The 22,495-nt window shown below is 22.9% G+C and overlaps 1 protein-coding gene across 1 annotated transcript; it reads right to left on the bottom strand.

Annotated features, from left to right (window-relative positions):
• Positions 1 to 1,880: 1,880 nt before the first annotated feature.
• On the bottom strand, positions 1,881 to 4,408 carry LOC124920053 (glycosyl hydrolase 5 family protein-like). Its single transcript, XM_047460451.1, has 4 exons — positions 3,948 to 4,408; positions 3,097 to 3,344; positions 2,490 to 3,010; positions 1,881 to 2,400 (listed from the first exon to the last, which is right to left on the bottom strand). The coding sequence occupies exons 1-4, from the start codon at positions 4,380 to 4,382 to the stop codon at positions 1,892 to 1,894; spliced, it is 1,713 nt and encodes a 570-aa protein (XP_047316407.1). The 5' UTR covers positions 4,383 to 4,408; the 3' UTR covers positions 1,881 to 1,891.
• Positions 4,409 to 22,495: the final 18,087 nt, after the last annotated feature.

Genomic DNA, 22,495 nt, shown 5'->3' with positions numbered 1-22,495 from the left:
TATAATAAAATAAACTTAATATATAAATAAATAATATTATTTATAATATAAGTAATTATATAAAATTATAATTAATAAAATTATTCGTTACAAAAATAAATTAATATTTTTTAATTAAAATATTGAACTATTTAAAACAATATATATTAAAAATAATTATATACAATAATAATTTTAAAACTAAAAAATATATTTAATATATTATATAATAATAAGTTATATATAATATTAATAAAGAGTAGAATGAGAAATAAAGAATGAAGTAATATAAAAAAAAGTGTTGTAACGGACTAGTTACAATTTAATACTAAATATGAAATATAAATTATATAGAATAGTAAAATCTAAACCAACATCAAATTAAAAACACGAGTCAAATGCTAGTATATGTTTTATATATCAATAAATATATTATTAAAATTAATTATTTTATTTAAAAAATAAATTTTTTTTATCATCACATGTTAATAATTATAAACAACAAATATAAAATATTTATTTTCAAAAAAATATATTATATCTCTTATGATTTTATTTTAATACTTTTTTTTTATTTATATGTAAATTTATTTATATAAGATAAATTTTATAGTATACTTATTTTAATTATATAATATACTTTATTTATATTAACACAAAATGATAAACAAATTTTAAATTTACTAACATATTTAAAATTTGTTTATTATTTATCAATATTAAGTATATAATTTGATTTTATTATTAAAATTATTTTATTTTTATTTGTAATGAAAATCATTTGCATTATTTGTATTCTAGGATATAATTAAAACAAATGATTAGAAAATTATTTATATATTATTTTTAAAACTGATTGTGTTAAAAAATAATTATTATTGTAAAAACACAATGATGAGCAATCAGGATTAAGTGTAGTAAAGAGAGAGAAGATTTCCGGTCTAAAACTTCTTGTCGCGGCTGCAGGTGAAGAACAAAAAACTTAGACATTGCAACTAAGGTCGGTTCTTCCAGAAATTGAACCCTGATTGTACCAGAAGATACACGGTTGTCGACCAGTGCAGAATTAATTTAATTAATTCAATAATTATAAGACCTTTAATTAAATATTTATAATGTTAGGCTTATTATAAACCTAAACTAAAGTGATCAAATTCGGTATTAAGGAAGTTTATAGGGTAAGGTGGTGTTTATTGAATAAATGCGTAGAGATCAAAATGTTATTTAAATATATATGAGGGCTGATTTATAAGTAACCGAAATCTAAAAAAAAATAAAAAAAAAATAGTCATGGTCCCCAATTTACACCGTGCTACACTGGATTAGGCTCATTGGACTTAATACCTATCGATTGGTATTAGTAGGGTTATAGCATTCAGTAGGTAAAGCATCTCTTTTGTCTCTATATCGACATAGAGGATTCACAAAGTGAAAAATCTCAAAGTAAAGTTAAGGGTGCTAAATTGGAAGATCAATCAACTGAAATTTATTCCAATATCAATCAGAACAATGAAAACTAAATTTATGTTCTGTTTCTAATAATTAAATTGATTTATTATCTCAAATTCATTATTTATTGTACGATGAATATTTAAATTTATATAAAGTATTATTTAAAGAAATGATTAATTTTCTGGTCAGGTAAAAGAAATTTTCTGTAAACGAATCTGCATTTATCCATGTAATTTCAAATCTGTATATTAGGTGGTGGAATTAAGCTTTATCCAGTTTCGATCACGATTATCTGTATGAATGTAGCATGAATGCCTTATTGTAATCATTTTGTTACAAACCTAATGGTGGTAAATGAGTATGAATAAGTTTCATCTCCTTTTTGAATTAATAAGATATCGATCTTTGCATGAACAAATTTCTGTAGTTATTATATATTACATAAAACATTGGTATAAATCTACATTAGCAGGTTTTCAAACCAGCCATTTTTTAACAAGTCAAAAATAGACTTCACACTAAGGAAAGGTAATTTTTCATTACAAGTGCTTGCAGTGCTGTTAACCAGTTTGAACCATTGGCTTCCAGGATCACAAGTATTACTTTTACTCAAGCACTTGCATCTATTTGTGATTAGGATATTGGTGTCGGGTTCTACATCAAGGCAAACAGTTGTGCCATCGTCTATTCTAGAAGATAGGTGCATCTTTGAATCAGATATCATTTCCCATTTCGTACTTTTGTCTGTACACAAGATGCTAATTTTTGCTGGTTTCCCCAATTTGTCTGCCTTCAAACAGAAATAAGTTCCCTTTACTATTAATGTTTTCTGGTTTGTATATTCCCAAGCATCCGATCCTGTACACGACCCCAGCTTCAACGGGTCTGTCAGTAATTTCCTTAGCACACAAAGACCGGTTGATGGATGGAAGATTACTTGGTGTGGTCTTTCATTTGATAATCCTGGCCCTGCTTCACCACATATACATGTACAAGGAAGGGATCAGATTTTGTTCCTCATTCTATAAATCAAATTAAATCAAATCAATTTTGGATACCTTGAAAAGGAGATTGCACAGCTGAAATCCTTTGTAAGAAGGTTGAATTGCGATCCTCGCACCAATTCCAGTTATATAACCCATAAGTTTCATCGAAACCACTTATCCCTTCTCTAAAGTAATAACTTCCAACTAGAGTCCACAAAGCCCAGTCTAAATCAAGCTCAGCTACCACACTCATGAAGCAATTAAAGTACCTGTTATCATTAACATTGGTTCCCTTTTGTTCTATCCCAAACTCACTGACAAACAATGGATACCCTTTATCAACCAAAAACCCTGCTTTTCTCTTCACATTACTTACTATCCTCCCACACACTTGGTTAGGATTTCCTGACTTCCATGCAGTCCCATCTGTGAAACCATACCAATGCACCTCAAATACAACCTTGCCCGTAAACGACAAGTCCAATGTCCGATGTTGGAGGAATGACAAGTCCGTGTCGTAGCTCAACCCCGAAAGAATTACTAGAATGTTAGGATTTGCTGAATGCACTGCTTCAGCTCCCTTTTGCATATATCTATAATTTGTGAGAGTTAGGATTGAAAACAGATATTTAGCGATTTTCTCGAAAGTGTTTGAAATATAGAAAGAAAGATGACTAACTTGTACCAATCGTTAACATTTTGTTTGTGACCACGGAGTTCGTTCCTCAAGCTCATGCCTACGACGTTTGAAGTGTTGCTAAAGAGTGTAGCCATCTTGGTGAGACCATTAATCCAAAGGTCAGGATTGAAGTACTTGTCTCCAAAGAATCCATTATCATCAAAGTTACTACAACACCATCCTGGTTTACTTATATGATTATCCAATATCACCATTACATTGTTTTCTGCTAAGCTGTCCACTACTGCCTGAAAAATAAAACAGTTTTATTATTCATTTTAATTGAAACCCATATTTAGAATTATTGTGTCTAATTTGTTGGTGTGTGTGATATAATAATTTCTTGTCACTGTCATATATAGGATTTAATAATCTTTTTTAAGTCATTATCATCATTGTGGATAACGCTTTCATATTTATCCAGAAAGAATATGAGGCTAAAATTTTATATTCAATTCTTATTTTGGGTTCATCTAAAAATAGAACTTATAAAAATTATTGTATATTAAATCTATTTTATATTTTAATTTTATAATGATTAAAGTTGGAGTTGAAGTAAGGGTGACGTTAGTATAAAATTTAAATATAAAAAGATATTTTAATGAAGTTTTATTCATATAACCTATAATCAAACGACATATAAGTTGGACTAGTTGGCCGACACCTTTTTTTTTTTGTAGGTAAGAGTCAACTGTATACTGGATTTGAATTTTAACACTAAAGGATGTTTTCATAATTGATATTTTTAAGATTAAACAAAAAAAAAATTCCAACCAATAAAAAAAAAGTCAATTCCATTTCATCTGATCTAATCTGAATTTGATCTGCTGGAAAAAAGAAAGAAAACATACCTTGTAAGCCTCAATCAGGGTCTGATCAATTATGGATGGATTATTAGTTTGAAGGCCAGCAATAGATTCAAGTAATCCAAGGCTTTGAAAAGATTGTCTAACAGTTAGAGAACTCAATGAATCATTAGTAGCCAAGAACAGAGGCCAAGTAAGCCTCACACAATTGAATCCCATTTCTCGAATCCTGTTTGCAATCAAACTGACTGGCTTCCTGCTTAACCCCTCGGCTAGCATCGGTTCAAGATGAGACACCCAATTCACGCAAGCCAGTTTTACGCGTCGCCCTGTTTCGTCCACTATCCATCTCGAGTCTGTGGAGAGCACTGGATGACCCCAACAAGCTTTCATCGGCCCACTACCTCGGCCAGTCTCCGGCGAGAATGATAGGAGGATGTAGAAGAGGAAAGTGGAGAATAAACACTGGATTTTTCCCATGTTTTGTTTACTAGTAGAAACAGAACAAAGGAAGAAGGGATTGTCATCATCCCAAACATCTATTATATATATATATATGCTTATTATTATTATTATTATTGATGCCAATTTGTAATTTCAATTGAAGTGTATTGGAGTGGAGTGGTGGTGTATATACTTAATTAGGAATTTGCTTATATCACACGGAAAGGTCAAACAAGGGGATACACAGGTTACAGAAAAATGTAGAGTACAAATTAATTTACTTATTTCTTAGGAAAAAAAACTTTTTCAAAACAAATTATATCATTATAGTTTAGTAAAATTTTGATAAAAAAAAAATAATTTAATATGTAATATTTTGGGTTTTTTTTGTTGAAATGGTTTTTCTTTTAAAAATAATTATTTTCATTTTTTAATTAATTTAAATTTAATGGAGGAATGAAATTTTAGTGATTAGAGAATGTTAGGAACACTTCAAGCAACAAACACCATAAAATAGGCTTAGAAAAAGAGTAAAAAGATTATTAAGTCAACAATAGTCAATTGTTTTTTCACACTTTTGAATGTCTTACAAGTCATGTCTTTTTTTTTCTCAAACTTTTGTTTAGAAAAGATAAAATAAAAGGATAGTTTTGTGATATTGCATATACACAATAAATTGATTCTTTTTGAAATAATCCTACCAAGTAGGTCAATATGTCTTTGTTGGTTGTGAAGTGCTAAAATTTCATGAAATGCCTACAAATGGTCGGTTTGTGCATTGACTCCAAATGGTCGTTTTTCCCCGACTCTCGGATAATAACAATTTTGTTGAACTCTCGAATCAATTTGTCTATCAACCACTGCTCAACGTTCTTGTCCCTGATGTCTCTTGTTGTATATGTTATCACCATAATTTACTACCAACTGTTACTACTCCGTTATACTCCTTGTACAAACTTCAAACAGTAGTTTTGTTTTCAATATGGTAGGGTTTTTTTCTTGTTATTTTCTATTAATTTTGTTGTTGGTCATATAATTTGGGCCTATTTTTCTTGTTAGCCCAACTACACTTTAAATACACTTTAAATAGATATGATCATTTGTATCTCTTTATCAGCTATTTATGCTAAACGTTTAAGTTTCTAATATATATTTAATATTATAAAATAAAAAGTAATACAATATTTTAAAATTATAGTCTTTTTATTTAATAAAATTAATAATTTTAATATATATATTATTCATAATGTTTAAAATTAATGATAATTTCAAATCAAATATTGTTATTTTAAATGTTTTAATAACATTAAAAAAAATTATATAAATTTATTTATAATATATTTTATTTTAAATAACTATTAAAAAAATATTTATTGAATCAATTTAAATAAATAATAATTTGTAATCAAATATTTGGAGACATTAACCATTCTAATATATATATATATATATATAATACATTATTAAAATATATTATTATTATTGTTTATAATAATATTTATTCTAATAAATAAGAAAACATAATTATATATTTTTTAAATAATAATATATTGTAAATTGAATTATATATATTAAAATGGTTAATCTTATTAAAAAAAAAATCATTATTATATTATAAAAGAATGTGATTATTTAAAATTATTTGATTTGAAATATATATATATATATATATATATATATATATATATATATATATATATATATATATATATATATATATATATATATATATATATATATATATTAAAGTTATTAATCTTATTTGAAAATTAAAAAAAAATCAGACATTTATTATTTTTTAATTTTTAATAAAACAAAGTTAAAATATAATTAAATATATGTTAAAACAAGATTTAAAAAGATTGTAGTTAGGCAATCGTTTGTGAGTTGAAATTGGTCTTGGTTTCTATTTTTAAATCTAATCTATTTAAAATATAGACTTTTTGTTATTATTATTATTATTATTTAGTATTTCATTGTATTTCCATACAAAAAATTGAAAAAATAACATATTTAGGAGATTTATTATAGGAAAATTATTACTATTATTTTGTAGTCAGATTAGTATTAATATTTCAATTTTATTTTTTATTATAGTCTATTTAATTAAAAAAAAATATAAAATATTATTATTTTTTACATCATAATTTATTACTTAGTACAGTGGGAGAGAAATAAAAACTATTAAACCACACATAAGAAATCCAATAATTTCAATATGGGATTCAAGTCACATTTCTTAATCAACCATTCCTCCATGTTTAACGGTCTGATATTCACGTGGGCAATTAGGACCAAAAATCTCCCAGAAATCCCCCCGTTAACCTCCCCGCTTAGCTGCCTGGTGTTCACAAGTTGGGTTCCCGACAATAGCCAAAATTTCGACAACCCGAGAACCTCGTCTTAAAAAATATCTTATAAGGTGTGATTATTCTGATAGCTGCTACATTAATAATTAATTTGCATTCAGTTCTTAAATTTATTTAAGTAATATAAATAGTTTATTGTTATTATTATTATTATTATTTTTAATGATGCCAATTTGTAATTTCAATTGAAAATGTAGTGGAGTGGAGGTGTATATACTTAATTAGGAATTTGCTTATATCACACGGAAAGGTCAAACAAGGGATACCCAGGTTACAGAAAGATGTAGAGTACAAATTAATTAACTTATTTCTTAGGAAAAAAACTTCTTCAAAAAAAATTAAATCATTATAGTTTAGTAAAAGTTTGATAAAAAAAATCATTTTTAATATTTAGGGTTTTTTTTTTTTTTTGAAATGGTTTTTCTTTCAAAAACAATTAAATTAAATAGGTAATTTAAATTGAATAGAGGCACGAAATTATAGTGATTAGAGAATGTTAGAAACACTTTAAGCAACAACATAGATAAAATAGGCTCAGGAAAAAAAATAAAAGAGATTATTAAGTCAGCAATAATCAATTACTTTTTTCACACTTTTGAATGTCTTACAAGTTATGTCTTTTTTTTTCTTTTTCAAACTTTTGTTTAGAAAAGATAAAATAAAAGGAAGATAGCTTGATTTTAGGCATTAAACAATCTATCTATATAGAATAAGATAGTTTTGTGGTTTTGCGTACACATAATAAACTGATTCCCTCCTACTCAATAAACTTGTTCCCTTTGAAACAATCCTACAAAGTACTCAATATGTCTTTGTTGTTTGCGAAAGTACTAAAATTCCATGGCATGCCTCCATTGGTTTGTGCATTGACTCCAAATAGTCTACTATTTTCCCTAACTCTCCAATAATAACAATTTTATTTAACTCCGAAACAATTTGTCTATCAACCACATGTCGTAACTTAACGTTCTCTATTGGTAAGTTATCACCACAATTTATTACCAACTATTGCTACTCCCTCATGTTCCATACATTACTTTTGTTTTCAATCTAGTAGATTTTTTTTCAATCTAATATGTTTTAAATAATAATATATTCTAAATTTAATTATATATATTAAAATGATTTATCCTTCAAAATAATGTTTGTTTTTATATTTATATAACTTAATAACATAGAGAAATGATTGGAAAAACAAGAACAAGACCAATATATATATATATCTAATGACGCTTAATTTAAAATGTTGAAGGTGTACATCACGCTCTCCAAAATGATCATCATCATCATAATATATTTTCTTATATTTCTCTCTCTTCATTTATCTTTATTAATTAATTATTTTTCTTTCCCTTACCATATATATTTTCATTAATTCTATTAATGAAGTTTAATCATTAATTATTCTATATCGGTTACTCCTTTATATATATACTTATATTTATATATATATATATATATATATATATATTAATATTTTTTTATTAATTATATCAACGTATATAACTACAATTAAACAAAATCAGACTTTTCATTTTCTTCTCCACCCAAATATTTTCTCCTATAAATAATCTTAGATCAACAAGGTTCAATTGAAGAGAGAATAGTGATATCTTCGTATTGACTCATAATATTCTCAATTTCTCTATTAATATCATGCTTTCAATAATTTGAATTTGCATTTTATATATATATATATATATATATATATATATTTATTTATATATATATATATATTTATATATATATATATATTAATATTTTTTATTAATTATATTTTCTCAAGAATTTGATCGTTTCAGGTAGTTGCAATAACGTCATACGCATTTCATCGATCTTCTTTTCAATTCGATCGTTTCAGGCAATTACAATAACATCCTACGCATTTCATCGATCTTCTTTTGAATCCGATATGGTCAAAGTATGAGTATGATTAAATTTTATGACTAATTAATAAAATAAATAAAAAATTAAATGCATATGATGTCTATATATTCTTAGCCTAATATTTTTTACTATTTTCTAATTTTTTTTTTAAATATTATTATTATTTATTATACCGTTTAATTAATTTATTTATTATTCACATTATTTTATAATATTTGTCTTGATTAACCTATTTAATATATTCATATTATATTAATAATAATGTGATTTACTCTAAATTTAATCATCGTCGGTTGTTAATTCTATCATCATTTATTATTTAGTCATGCAGTGTTATCTTGTTTGTTCTTCTCGCTGGATACCTACCGTTTCAAAATGTAACGTGATGTTTTGTATAAGAAAATCTGTAAAAGGAATTTTAAATGTCCACAAGAAAAATGGGAAGCGAAAGAAGACAAAGATTTGAAATCAAGAGAAAATCGGCCGAAGATTCTTTGCCTCCGTGAATTTAGAAAAAAAAATTAACTTTTTTTATTTAATTATTTATTTTTATTATTTCATAACACAGTCTAATAAGATATTTTATAATAAAATTATAAGTAAAATTATATTTTAATAAATAATATTAATATTTTAATTATATGTATATAAATGTTGGAGGTGTACATCATGCTCTCTCCAAAATATCTTCATCGTCATAGGTATTTTCTCTTTCTTAATATATATATATATATATATATATATATATATATATATTTCTCTTCATTTATCTTTATTAATTCATTTTTTTCTTTCCCTCATCATATATATATATATATACATCAATTCTTAATGTTTCATCATTAATTATCTTATGTCTGTTACTATTTTATATATATATATATTGATATTTTTTTATTAATTATTTTAAAAGTAAATCTAATAATTCTCATCTAAAATATTATATATATATATATATATATATATATTAATTATAAAAATCTGGAATAATAATAAGAGGTTCAATTATCATATTATATTAATTATAAAAAAAATTATTAGTCAATGAAATTTTGATCATTTTATCATAAAATTGGTTTATAAAAAGATTTTTTGATTGCATTAATTCCTAATTTTGTTTGGTTTATTTTAGGTACTTTCAGCCATTGTAGGTCATTATACTTTTGGATGCAAGTTATTATACTTCTGAATGTTTGTTCAGACTTAAAATACTTTAATTTTGAGATAATTGTGTTTAGCTATAGATTTGTATATTCATATGTATACACTAACTTGAATAATTGAAGATCAAGTATTTTGTTTAATACTGTGTTTTATGAATTTAATTTTATTGTACAACTGCTATTTTTATAATAATACTTTTGTTTTTTATACTCCTATTTTTAAATAAAAAATGTTATTAAAAATAAACTCAATAAATATAACCTACCATCCATATATATTAATATTTTTTATTAAACATTTCATCTAAATAAATTAATTATTTATAAATAAATTCAACTAAAATAAACCCTTTTCATCTAAAATGTCATCTATAATTATTGAGATTTGTATTAAATATTAATATTAATTATGAAAACTATTTAAGAAATTTAAATTATAAAAAAATTTACTTACATTGAATATGTTCATTATCGGATAATAAATATTATTATAACCTCTCATCCATAAAATAAATCATTCAGTTTCATTTTAATTTATAACTAATTAATGAAAATAAAATTAACGGATAATAAATATTATTATAACCTTCCAAAACAAAAAAAAACAAATCCCTTCAGTTTATTTTAGCCATAATTCATTACTAATTAATGTAAATATTGTAAAAATTGAATTATAAGAATTTCAAGGCAAAAAAAAATGATTTTCATTTTACAAAATTTTAGACAAATTATTTAGGTGGTACAAATAAATTCATAAATAATGGATACTTTATTATTATTATTATTATTATTATTATTATTATTAACTTTATTATTATTATTTTTTTGTCATATTTTAACTTTAATGTTATATTGATGGTTGTTCAATATCTACTTTATTTTGGTATTTATATATGTATTTGTCTTTCTATTTGGTAATAAATTTATTTATTTTTTTTGTCATTATTATATATTTTGGTGATTTGAAATTGAAATAATAAGATGCTTGTTGAGAAGGTTAGCAAACTCTTAACCTTTTGATATTATACTTTTTCATTCTCTACTACTTTTTCATCTATTTCATTTAAAATGAAATTATCTACAAGAACATAAAAAGAGAAATTTTGAACATCAATTTTATTGTTTGAATGTGTAAAACCACTAAATCCTTATAAGATATGATTTCAATCGTATTTATTGATCTATGTAATTTAATTTGGATAAGTTTTGATTGAATTGACACTATGAATAAGAGTTTTGTTTGATATTTATAGTCTCAAATTGGTAGGACTTTTAAATGATATTTATAGTCATAAATTTTGAGAAATTAGAACTTCTTATTTCTCGTGTTGTGTCCAATTACGATTCTTACAACCTTAAAAAATACAGTGATAATTGTCCAATTATCGATATTCATTTCACTTATTATTTCATCTTATATTTTTTTATGTTTACAACTTAGACTAACTATTATAATATCTATTGATATTAGAATCTCAAAAAATAATACAAAGGAATTCATTTGAATGGTAGATTTAATTAGTGTGGACAACTACAAGCATTTATTGATTGTTCAACGAACACGACGATTTATTAAGAAGAAAAAAAAAAGAAAATGTATTTTTTTTTTTAAATTTTCATTTTTTTATATAATTTTTTAGTTAATATATGTGTTAACTTACCTCCGGACAAATGCAAGGTCTTTTTACTAGTGGAGATTAATGTTCTTTTTATATAGAGTGAGAGTTAAGCCCGATTGGCCCTCAAGCATGATAATACAAGTTTTTTTTTACATCGAGAGAGTAAAGTGAGAATATAATTTCTATTAATAAAATAGAAAATCCTCTCTATATTAAATATATTAGATATATTCTGATTAGAGTGGGGTTAAATTTGAATTAAGATTATTTCATCTAAACCAATTTCTTAATAATATATTTAAAAAATATTTAAGTAAATTAAAAAAATGGTTCAAACCTAACTCCAACTCGGAAGTTAAGAATTTTCCAAACAGGACATTCTCTCGTATTATGTCGATTGTAGATTGGGATCTTATTGGATAAGTATTAATATTAGTTATTTCTAAATTATTATTTTAATTTAATCATTCCTTCAATTATTCTTTAATTTAAAAGTAACAGCCTAAATCAAATCTTCAATTACCGTTACTAATTTATTAATTTGTGAGATATATTTTGTATTAATTGTGATCAATTAAGATCTTTAATTACCTTTACTAATCTCTTAATTTGTGTGATTGATTTGTATTAATTGGGCATAAATTAATTTTGTCAGTATATTTATTTATATATATATATATTTATTTATTTATATATATATATATTTATTTATTTATATATATATATATATATATATATATATATATTAGGATAACGTTTGTTATATGGTATTAGTTATATATTTATTAATTATAAAGGGTATATATAAGTTGTAGATGGGTATTAAGAGGTATAAATTATATATGTTATTTGATTTGGTTGAAAGTAGAAGAGAGTTATAAATTATATAGATTTTATAATTTTGTGTTTGGTTGGTAGTATAAAAATGTTGTATAAAATGTAAAAACGTTTTTACCCTTTATATTTATATAAATTTAATTATTAAATTAATATTTATTTAATTTTTATTTTTATTATTATTTCTTTCCATTCCAGTGTTTTTTTTATTATTTTAAACATATTTTGTGTTATTTTATAAAATGTTGTTAACAAATATAGATCTTTATTTATGTTATGTTGAATATTGAAACTTTGTTTCTCACTTATAATTCTCTTATTTATTTGTTCATGTAAAAATCTTAAATTCTTTAGTTCTAATTTAATAATCAACTTTCTTATCACTATATTAAATCATGACTTAGTAATAAGTAATTTTTATTTACCTTATTCAATATATTTATCTAATTGATAAAGAAAATGATGGATAACTAAACTATTCATACTATTTACTCACATAATTAATAAGATTACCCTAATATATTAAATTTTACCACAATATATTAAATTATCTTATATATTTTATATTATCAATAATTTATTTAAATTTTTATTTATTTAATATTATATATATTTAAATAGAATCTATATCTAATATATTTTTTTAATAATTTTAACATTTTTTAAATTGAGGGAGTAAATGAGTATAGATTTAGCCAACTATAATTAAAGAAATGTAAATAACATATATATATAAAAAAAGATAAAATATAATGATAGATGTAAAAATAGGACTTTCAAATAAAGAAAATAATAAAAGTATTAAAGATAAATATAAAAGATGGTTTTTTATTATATAGAATTTTAACTGATTTTACTAGGTACAAATAACTTGTACCTAATTTGAAATATAAATTATATGACTTTTAAATACTATTTATATAAAATAATCAATTAAATATTTAACTAAATTTATTATTGATATTATTATTCTATACTTAGAGTTTAATACTATCTAACAAACACTTCCATAAGATAGAAAAGATTAATAATATACTTTTTAAAAAGAACAATTTATATTCTCGAGAGCATCTACCACTATTATTATCTAAGCCTCGTTAAACAGATTGCGGCATTAACGAGAAGAGTTGTTGAATCCTGAGAGGGAGCGCCACTAACATCCTACCGCAACGAGTAACCTACTCGAGGAGGCGAAATCTTTCTAAGGACAGTGCCCAGCACGCCTCAACTTAAATCTCGATAAGTTTTTCATATATATTTATTTAGTTACAATTGTTTGTGGAACTTAATTTTTTCTGTCGTATTTATACGGATCTAATTTTTCTAACAATCTTAGAGAGATCTTCCTTTATTTTTAAAAAAATAGATACAGCTTTCCTTTCTGCTACTAAATCTTTTGCTGACATCACTCGTATTGAACCATTTAATGGTCAAAATTTTAAAAGGTGGCAAAAGAAAATATTGTTTGTTCTTGATATTGGTTGAATTTGTTTTAACTATTCTTAAACATTTGATTAATACAAGTACTGAATCTTTGAAAATTCTGGAAAAATGGATTCCAGCAAACAAAATCTGCAAAACAATAATTCTAAATGCCTTATCAAATAAGTTTTTTGATGTTTACTCAAATTTTAATAAAACATCTGAGATTTGGGAAACCTTGATAAATAAATATATCATTGAAGATGCAGGCAATAAAAAATATGCTATAGGAAATTTTTTAAATTTTCAAATGAACAAGAAAAAAGATGTTTCTTTTCAAATAAATTAGTTTCACTTGATTGTTTCTAAACTAACAAATGAAGGTATCACTTTACCCGAGGTTTTTGTTGTTGGTGCACTAATAGAGAAACTTCCAGATTCTTGGAAGCACTACAAGAATTCCATGAAGCACAAAAGGAAAGAAATGGCACTACTAAAAGTCGTTGTTCATGTTCGCATTGAGGAGAAAAATAAACATCAAGATAAAGCGGTGAAATCAAAACTATTAACAATAAAAGCCAACCTAGTGCAAGATCGATGTGGTAACATCAACTCTCGTTCATTCCATCGTAACCGTCCCCATCGTTGAACAGATAAAAAAACAACAAACTAGATCAAACGAAAAACATTATGAAAGGGCAGCATTATGAAAGGGCAGTGCGACCTCATCATCATATAGAGAAAAAGAAAGGTAATTGTTTTGTTTGTGGAAAAATTGGTCACCATGCAGTTAGTTGCATGCACAAGAAGAGAGACAACAAACATGCTCTTAGAGAAAACCTAGTTAAGACAAATGATGTGATATTTGCGGTTTTCTCTGAAATAAATCTTGTGGCAGAAGAAAAGTCATGGGTGGTAGACTCTAGTGCTACCAGGCATATCTGTACTAATAGAAATGCATTTTCCTCCTACACTAAGGTAGGGGAAGGAGAGAAACAAGTCTTTATTGCAGACTCAAGAAGAATTAATGTTTGTGGAAAAGGAAATGTGAACCTAAAACTCACCTCCGGTAAAGTCATCTCATTGACTAATGTTCTTCATGTGCCCGAGATTCGCTCAAATCTTGTGTCAGTTTCTGTCTTGGGAAAGGCTGGAGTGAAGAACACTTTTGATTCTGACATACTAACACTTACGAAAAATAATATTTTTGTAGGCAAAGGTTATTTTGTTAATGGTCTATTTTTATTAAATGTTCTTTAAGTTATTAATAATAATGCATCTTCTTCTACTTATATGATTGACTCGTTTAATTTATGGAACGCTAGATTAGGACATTTGAATTATAGTTATATTCAGAAAATGAAAGAGTTGAATATTTTACATGATGTATCAACTAATAAAAATGAAAAATGTCATGTGTGCGTAGAAGCTAAGAGTACAAAGAAACCATGTAAAATAATTAATAATAGAGAAAGTGAACTAGTAAGTCTAATACACCCGGACTTGGGAGATATGAAATCTAAAATGACTAGAGGAGGAAAAAGATATTATGTAACATTTATAGATGACAAGTCTAGATACACATACCTATATCTTTTAAGAAATAAACATGAGACTGGAGAAAATTTTATAAAATATAAAGCTGAAGTATAGAATGAATTAAATATAATTATTAAAAGGCTAAGATCCGATAGAGGTGGAGAATATTACTCTAAATCCTTTAGTGAATTTTGTGAACAACATGGCATAATACACGAGGTAACTTCACCATATTCACTAGAATTTAATGGGATAGCTGAACGAAAAAATAAGACATTAAAGGATATGATGATGTTATGCTTATAAGTTCGGGTGCTCCTTCAAATTTGTGGGGTGAAGCTATTTTGTCAGCATGGTTTATACAAAATAGAGTTTTATTTATAAAAAAACAGGAAAAACTCCATTTGAAATTTAGGAGAATATAGTATCTAAGAGTATGGGGATGTTTAACTAAAGTTCTCTTACTTGATATTAAAAAGAGAAAAATAGGATTTAAGACATGTGATTGTATGTTTATTGGTTATGCTGAAAATATATAGTGCATCATATAGATTTTTAGTTTAAAAATTAATCTCTTAAATAAAAATACAATAATTGAATCTAAAAATGCTTATTTTTTTGAAGATGTATTTTCTTTGAAATTATCGATTAGTAAATCACCTCCTTCAATTAATAATGAAAATAATAATGAGATTGAGGTTGAGGTTGATACTTTAGAAAATATTGATGCAGTTGAATTGAGGAGGAGTAAGAGAATAAGAAAGGAAAACAACCTAGGAGATGATTATTATATGTTTCTAGTTGACGGAGAGACCCATTAACTTATAATGAAGCTATTTCTTCGTCCGATGGTGCACTATGGAAAGAAGTCGTAGATAATGAAATTAATTCAATAATGATGAATCATACATGGGAAATAGTAGACTTACCTAGTGGAACTAAACCAATAGGTTGTAAATGGATATTTAAAAAGAAATTAAAATTACATGGATCAATTGAGAAATACAAAGTTAGACTGCTAGCTAAAGGTTAAGACAAAAGAAAGACATAGATTACTTTGACACATATTCACCTTTTGCTATAATAACATCAATTAGAGTTTTGATAGCGCTTGCTTCAGTTTTTACAATGATGATACATCAAATGGATGTAAAAACAGTTTTTCTTAATGGTGATTTAGATGAAGAAATCTATATGGAACAACCTGATGGTTTTATAGTACCCGTAACTGAAAATAAAGTTTGTAAACTAATAAAATCATTATATGGTCTTAAACAGACACATAAACAATGCATGAGAAATTTAACAAGACAAGGATTAATAGTGGTTATAAGATTAACCAAGTTGAAAAATGTATTTATTATAAATTTGATGAAAATATGTGTGGTGTTATTATATGTCTTTATGTAGATGACATGCTTATTTTTGGTACTAACATAGAAAAAATAATTGAGACAAAACACTATTTATGTTCTAATTTTGAAATGAAAGACTTAGGTGAAGTTTATATGATATTAGGAATAAAGCTTACAAAATTAGACAAATGATATAAATTATCTCAAAAACATTTTGTTAAAAATTTATTGAAAAAGTTGGTTTATACTCCTTATGACTCTAATTTACACTTAAAAAAATGCAGGAAATAGTGTTTATCAATCTGATTATGCTAAAATAATTGGGAGTCTCATGTATTTGATGAATTGTTCGAGACCAGATATTGCATGTGAAGTTAATAGATTGAGTAGATACACTCAAAATTCTAATAGAGAACATTGGATTGCACTGAATAGAATTTTAAGATATTTGCATGGAACTATAAATTTTGGTATATACTATTGTGATTTTCCAGTCGTACTTGAGGGTTAGTGTGATGTTAACTGGATTTCTGATTCAGATGAGATCAAGTCTACAAGTAGATTCATATTTACTATAGGAAAAAGGTGATGTCTCTTGGAAATCAGCAAAGCAGACCTGTATAGCACGTTCTACAATGGAGTCAGAGTTTATTGCTCTCGATTTGGCCGTCATTGAGGCTAAGTGGCTTAGAAATCTCTTAGCAGATATCCCTTTATGGAAGAAGCTCATGCCATCTATATCGATGCATTGTGATTGCAAATCAGGCATTATAATGGAAAAAATCGACACATGCGGGTGCGACATTGTTTAGTGTAACAACTGATTAAACATGGAGTGATATCACTAAACTTTGTAAGGTCAGAGATGAATTTGGTGGATCCTCTGACCAAATCACTAAGCTCGAGGCTAGTGAGAAATACATCGAGGGGGATGGAATTAATGTCTACAAACGAAACTAAGAATGATAGTAACCCAACCTAGTACATGAATTATTTTACGTATTGTAGGTTCATATGGGTAAAAACAAGTCATTTGTCAATTTGTGATACACTATCCCAAATATTTATGAACAACCCATCCCTATGGTGTAGGATAGTGAGTACTGTAATGGAAGATGATGAGTTTAAACTCTTAATGAATCTATAGTTCATGCCAAGGCCAAAATGTGTGCGATGGATAACTTTGGAAGAGAAATTAATGTGACAAATAAGTTCATTGATTCACGTCTGAAATGAGATTCGTCTGAAATGAGATTCATAGAGGTTCTAATCTCACCGACATTTATGTGAGTCTTTATTTATTTTTTCTAAGTACTAGTTCATAGTCCAAAAGACACTAGTACTTATGCATTAATTTTTTGTGCTCTCGAGAAAATATTTTTTAAATATGTGGGGATTATTGGATAAATATTAATATCAGTTATTTCTAAATTATTATTTTAATTTAATCATCTCTTAAATTATGAAATTAATTACAACGTTCAAATTAAAGATTTACATATGATTAAGTATCCCTTAAATTGCGTTATTAATTTACAAGTAACAACCTAAATCAAATATTCAATTACCGTTACTAATCTATTAATATTAATATGTGGGATTGATTTGCATTAATTGTGATTCATTAATATTTTTAATTACTCTTACTAATCTCTTAATTTGTGTTTAATTTGAATTAATTGTGATCAATTAAGAAAAGGATTTGTTAGTATATTTTTCTATTCTATATATACAATAGGTATAAAAAATTACAAATATACTTTTTTTTCAAAAAAGAACCATTCAAAACCTATTGAATGAGAGAAATCTCTTTAAGAACAATGCCACACGCCTAAACTTAAATTTTTATAATAATAATTTTATTAATTATTAATTTATATATTTACTTATATTATAAATAATATTTTATTTTATTACAATTATTAATAATATTTAAATTAAATAAACATAATTTATCTTTTATATTATAATTAATTTTTTATATCTTAAATAAATTTATATAAAAAAATTTATATCTAACATCAATAACTTATACAATTTATACTGCTGTCACGTCATTTTCTTTCAAAATCTTCCTTCAATCATATATATATATATATATATTAATTATTATTTAATATACATATAGCTCATAAAATAATTTTTTATCTTAAATTTTGTGATAAGAGAGTTTTAATATTTACTATCATAATTTTAATATTTTTTATTTAGTTATTTTATATTATGTAATCTTAATTTATTGGGTGATTATGTATTTTATATTTGTTTGATTATAATTTATAATGTGATGTTGAGTTAAGGGATTCATTGTTTATTTGTTCTTTCATATATAATTTCAATATTTATAATATAAGGTTTTAGTTTATGTATATATCAGTATTGTTTTGAGTAAACTTTTACATTGTTATTTGTTATTGGTGTAAATGTTTTTTATTTATATTTTAAATTAACTTAAATAAAATATGTTTTTAGAATTCTTTGAATATTATTTTCGTTAATTTTAAATAAATAATTATAATTTCTTTATTTATCATCAAATTCTAAAATTTTATTCCTTAATTAATATTTTTTTCAAATGCCTTTTTACTTGATAATTTTATTTTTATAATACCCTGTTTTTTAAATTTATATCAAAACTTAAACTTTTAAAAAATATATAGTTTTAGTTTAAATTTCTAAATGCATTAATAATTTTTTTTGTTTATATTATTTTATATTAACAAATATTTTTTTCTTTAAGTAAATTAAATTTTAATTTAATTTTTAAATGTATAAATTTTATATCAAAATTACTTTATTCTTTCAATAATATCATTTTAAATATAACATTTTATATTTTAATAATTCATTTAATATTTCATTAATTATTTAATATCAATCTTATTTATTTTATATCAAAATTTAAATTTTAAATAATATTTCTAAAATTTTATTCATTTAAATATCTATTTTTCTATAACAAAATTTCATTTCTTAATTAATGTTTGGTAATAAATTTTAAAATACATTAAATTTTAAAATCAAAACTATTACTTTAATTTATTATTATTTTTAACTTATTATAAATAATGTTTTATTAATAATATTTACATAAATATCATTTCAAATAACAAAATATAATATTTTTTATTTAAAAAAAATATAAAAAATTATAATTTAAGATTAAAAAAATTAAATTCATAAAATATAATTAAAGTTTTTTTTTTCTAAAATGCATATTTATATGTTTGTAATTTTTATATTATCTATCATTAACTAATAAAATATCACTATAAATTTTTTAATTTATTTTTCTTTATCTTTTTATTTAGTTTATTTTTCTGTATATTTTATTAAATTTATTATTATTTATCTGTTATTTTGTTTTGTATTTATATATTTCTTAAATTAATAATATTATTTATTTGTTAAAATATTATATTTATAAATAATTTTAAATTTTGAATTAAACTTATATTTATTATTAATTCATAAACATACTTTATATTTTGCATTAAACATATTTTAATAAAATTTAATTTATATAATCTTATTAAAATTACATTTTTTTCTATTTAATAATATAATTTAAATTTTAAAGTATAAAATATTATTTAATTTATAATTATATATATTTCTTATATAAAAGAAAAAAAATTAAAAAAATTTATAATAATTATAAATAATTTTAACTTTTTAATAAAACTTATATTCATTTTAATTATAAACACACTTTTATATTTTTCATAAAATTTCAATTTATATTAAACTTATTAAAATTGTATTTTTCTATTTATTCAAATATAATTTAAATTTAAATTTTGCATTAAACTTATTTTCATTAAATTTAAATTTGTATTAAAGTTTCTTTTGCATTAAATTTTATATTTTTTTTATTTAATTAAATATAATTTAAATTAAAAAAATTAAAATATATAAAATTAAAATTAAAATCATTACTTAAATTTTATTATTTGTATTTTGAAAAATACATAAAAATATAAATCAAAACATTTAATTTAAAATTTGGAAAAAGAAATAGAGAAAGATGTAAATAATAAATTGATTTTGAAATTCAATATATTAAGAATTTAAAGCTAAAAATTTGGATATATATTTATATTTATAGAGATTATTTATGTTTAAGAATAACATTTTCATTTTCGGATATACTTAACATTTATTCAAAAAATCATCCTAGTTTATTTAATTTTTATATATCAAAATTTATATTTTATTCCTTAATTTATATTTTTTTCAAATTCAATTTTTACTTAAAAAAAAACTATAATTTATGATTAAAAAAACTTAAATTCGTAAAATATTATTTAAGTTATTTTTTTATATATAAATACATATTTATGCACACCTATTAATTAACTATATTTTTTCTTTTTTTATTGGGTAATTTCCATTTTTATATTTTTACTATGAGATTAAACTATTAAGATCCATTGTTTATTTTTTTATTTGATTTTAGTGGTTATAAATTAGTATTGTTGGTGAAATTTTTACATGCGTTTTTTTATTTTATTTTATAATTTAAATTTTAAATAAATTTATATAAATCTTCAACATATAAAATCATTTATAATTATTTTAATATTATTTTCGTTAATTTTATAATAAATCATTATAATTTATTTATTTTCTTATATCAAAATTTAAATTTTAAATCAAAATCCTAAAATTTAATTTTTTTTAATTTATATTTTTTCAAATTCATTTTTATTTAATAATTTTTTTATTATACCCTATTTTTAAAATTTATATAAAAACATACAACTTTCCAATTAATAATATATCATTTTAATATACATAAACATTTTTTCAAAATTATTAGTTTTAGTTTTAATAATGAAATTATTAAATGAATTATAAAAATATAAAATGTTAAAATGATGTTATAGAAAATGATTTGTGTGGAAAATAAAAATGATTAATAAATTAAAATAGTTTTGATATAAAATTTTATACATTTAAAAATTAAAATTAAATTAAAGAGAAAAATTATTTGTTAATTTATCATTCTAATTTATTTATTTATTTTTCTATATCAATTTAAATTTAAATTCATAAAATATTATTTAATTTATACATTAAAAAATTAAAATTAAATTAAAGAGAAAAATTAGTTTTTAATTTATCATTCTATTTTATTTATTTATTTTTCTACATCAAAATTTAAATTTAAATTAAATTTAAATGAAATTTAAATTCATAAAATATTATTTAAGTTATTTTTTGGATTATAATTTATAATCTAAGGTTGAGTTAGGGATTCATTATTTTTTTATTTTTTTATTTGATTTCAGTAACTGAATATTCTTTTTGAGTAAACTTTTACATAACAATGTAAATGTTTTTTTAATATATATTTATAGATATATATATTAAATTATTACGTACTTTTATTATTGATTGATATGACTGCTTGTTAAAAACAAAACTTGTCACAGTCTAAAATCAATTATCTTATGAGTGAATTTGTAATCATAAATGTGAAATCGTTTTGTGAGAAAAAAAACTTGTAAAATCAATTATCTTATGAGTGAATTTGAAATCATAAATGTGAAATCGTTTTGTGAGAAAAAAAAACCTTGGTGTGTCTTTATATACATATCATATCATGTGTCATATTTATTTATAGGCAGATGTTATAATCGTTTAATTAAACGGATTGGATCATGTGCTTTTAACATAGACACGTCCTTAAGAGCCTTCTTAAGGGGTCGTGACCAATGGTGCAATGCTAATAGATTTCTCCTTTAGTTAAGAAATAATTATAATATATTATAATTAATACAATTAATCTATAATTAATATCATATTTTATCTTTCTTAAATTAAAAATAGTCTATTATAATTAATTCGTTAAAGAATTCTATAATTAATCTCAATTAATTATATCTAATATAAATATTCTCTAATATTTATATTATTCATAATATTATATAAATATTCAAAAATATTATATCT

Source organism: Impatiens glandulifera, chromosome 1, assembly GCF_907164915.1.
Source record: "Impatiens glandulifera chromosome 1, dImpGla2.1, whole genome shotgun sequence".
NCBI lineage: Eukaryota > Viridiplantae > Streptophyta > Magnoliopsida > Ericales > Balsaminaceae > Impatiens > Impatiens glandulifera.
The sequence above is the reverse complement of the archived record's forward strand: the minus strand, read 5'-3'. Positions and strand labels throughout refer to the sequence as shown.